The sequence below is a fragment of the Pseudoliparis swirei genome, chromosome 22 (genome assembly GCF_029220125.1).
Source record: "Pseudoliparis swirei isolate HS2019 ecotype Mariana Trench chromosome 22, NWPU_hadal_v1, whole genome shotgun sequence".
In the NCBI taxonomy this organism is placed as follows: Eukaryota; Metazoa; Chordata; class Actinopteri; order Perciformes; family Liparidae; genus Pseudoliparis; species Pseudoliparis swirei.
This window is the reverse complement of record NC_079409.1, coordinates 2,679,509-2,681,616: the sequence shown is the minus strand read 5'-3', so window position 1 is coordinate 2,681,616 and position 2,108 is coordinate 2,679,509. Positions and strand designations below refer to the sequence as shown.

The following is a 2,108-nucleotide window of genomic DNA, read 5'->3' as shown; positions in this document are numbered from 1 at the left end:
GCACACACGCACGCACACCCAGAGCGGGGCCTCGGCCGTCCACTCCGCCTCTCTGCTGGTTTTGTTTTGCCTCTTTCGACATTTTTTTTGTATTCTTCTTCTTCTTCCATGAGCGGAAGTGAGTGCGGAAGCTCTGCGGCCTGAGACCGGAAGCCTGCTGCGCTCAGATAACGACACCTGACAAGTTGCTCCCGTTTGCAGCTATAAATTATACTTAAAATAACCTGCAGAGCACAAACTGCTGCCACACATGGACCTACAGGAATGTGTTGTTGTGTGTAGTGATGCAGGTACACACAATGTCAACACAACAGGTTAAACACTACTCACTGTGGAACGGGGTACATTATATATTTGGGTTTTATTTCGTTTCAGGATGTCCTAATTCGTTGTGCACTGGCCCTTTAATGTCATAATCCTTTTAATCTCTTAACGAATTAATAATGTAACACACACTTTAATATCTGAACGGTCCAAAACACCAACAGAGCCCACATATCTCTTTATAAACTAAATCAGACATTATAATTATTAGTTCCTCAATCCAACGAGGCCATGTTTTAATACATGTTTCTATTTAAATTAGGCTTGATAACTTCATTTTTGGTTGAAACATCCCGTCTTTCGTTAAAATAAATATATTATTAAATGAACCACGGTGATTATAATGCACTGAATATTTATTTTATTTATATTTAGGCATTAAACCCTCTGAGTAAGCTTCTCTTCAAGGGTTTAATGCCTACATAAATAACAGAAATACAGGTGTGTGATGTAAAGACACAAATTCGTTAAAAAACAACATTAATTCGTATATATATTTATATATATTTGTGATTACGTCATCGAATTCAAATGTTTGTCTTTTTCTCTCGTTGCGCAATAATCAGTTTTTATTGCGAAGTTTTTTTTATTTTAAAGATGTGCTTTTCGATGTGAAGGGCTTCGATTCTGAATGTTATATTAATATATATATTAAATATAATGACACAAGGACTGCACTGTGACGACGAACAGTTGCTGTAATCGTGTGAAATGTGAAATACCGGCCATCAGATGGTGTTCTCCGAGTCGATCCGTGGTGCCTTCAGGGACACCTGCCTGGTGCGCACCAATAATATCCATCACCCCGCGTGAAAAAGCGCGTCAACCCCCCCAATAAAGGTTGAATAATTTCACTCTGCGTGCATTATTTTCTCTGTTGCGCCGCGTGGATATTAAAAGAAGAAGATGAAGATGAAGAAGAAGAAGAAGAAGAAGAAGAAGAAGAAAGGCGGAAAACGAAGAATAAAAGAGGAAAGGCGTTGGTAAATCCTCTTTTTCGACGCGCGTAAAACCGTCCACACCGTTCGTGTTTACACCGCGAGTGTGGAGGCGCCGGTGCTTCTCGTGTTATTATAGAGCCGACAGACGACCACGAACGGGAAGGAAGAGGAACTTTCTGTGGCAGGAGGAAAGAGACTCCGGGGTGGTGGGTGGCCGCCTGTCAGTCTCACCGGCGGCCGGCCTCCCGGTTACACCGTAGACCCGTAGAACCGTGAAGCACGTACCTTTATCGTACAGTCCATTGCAGCAGCCTCGCGCTCTTGGTCATTTAGTCGTTTTTCGTCACTTCGCCGCTAAACGAGTCTCCTGCGCGCGTCAGGGGCGAAGCGGCAGCGGGATGGCGCAAACCATCGCAGTTGCGATTTCTTTTTTTTCTTTTTTTTCTGCTCACAGACCATAAACCGGATGACACGGTTTTGTTCTCTCTCTCTCTCTCACCCCCCCTCTCTCTCTCTAAATTGGGAAGTGAAGTCACTCTGAAAACACTTCTCATGCAACCGACGTGTTTCACAGCTCAGAAGGAAGAACAACAACCTCTGTTTGTTTGTTTGTTTGTTTGTTTACAGAATCACATTCGAAGGCTCTAGATCGTATCAACTCACTTACAACTGATTTTTCTTGGTGTTTTGCGACAGTTTACCCGCAGTGAGGATGACAGGGGGCCCGTGGGGGCCTCCGTGGGGGCCACCATGGGGGCCACCATGGGCCCTATGTATATTTTAAACATCAGACATAAGAGCTGCTGCTGCGCTTTTGGAGACACAGACACATCATGTGGAGAA

General features: G+C 43.8%; 1 protein-coding gene across 4 annotated transcripts in view; it reads right to left on the bottom strand.

The window, feature by feature from the left end:
* The window catches only part of fli1rs (Fli-1 proto-oncogene, ETS transcription factor-related sequence), a 14,893-nt gene extending 13,200 nt beyond the window's left edge, over positions 1-1,693 (bottom strand). For 2 of the 4 annotated variants that reach the window (XM_056405912.1, XM_056405913.1), the window contains exon 1: positions 1,551-1,692. In XM_056405912.1, the coding sequence (XP_056261887.1) occupies positions 1,551-1,568 (18 nt within the window). In that variant the 5' untranslated portion in view covers positions 1,569-1,692. Of the gene's footprint in view, positions 1-1,046; positions 1,408-1,550 lie in introns of those variants that run through there. The other 2 variants (XM_056405914.1, XM_056405915.1) reach the window with 2 other exon arrangements.
* Between the last annotated feature and the right edge of the window lie 415 nt (positions 1,694-2,108).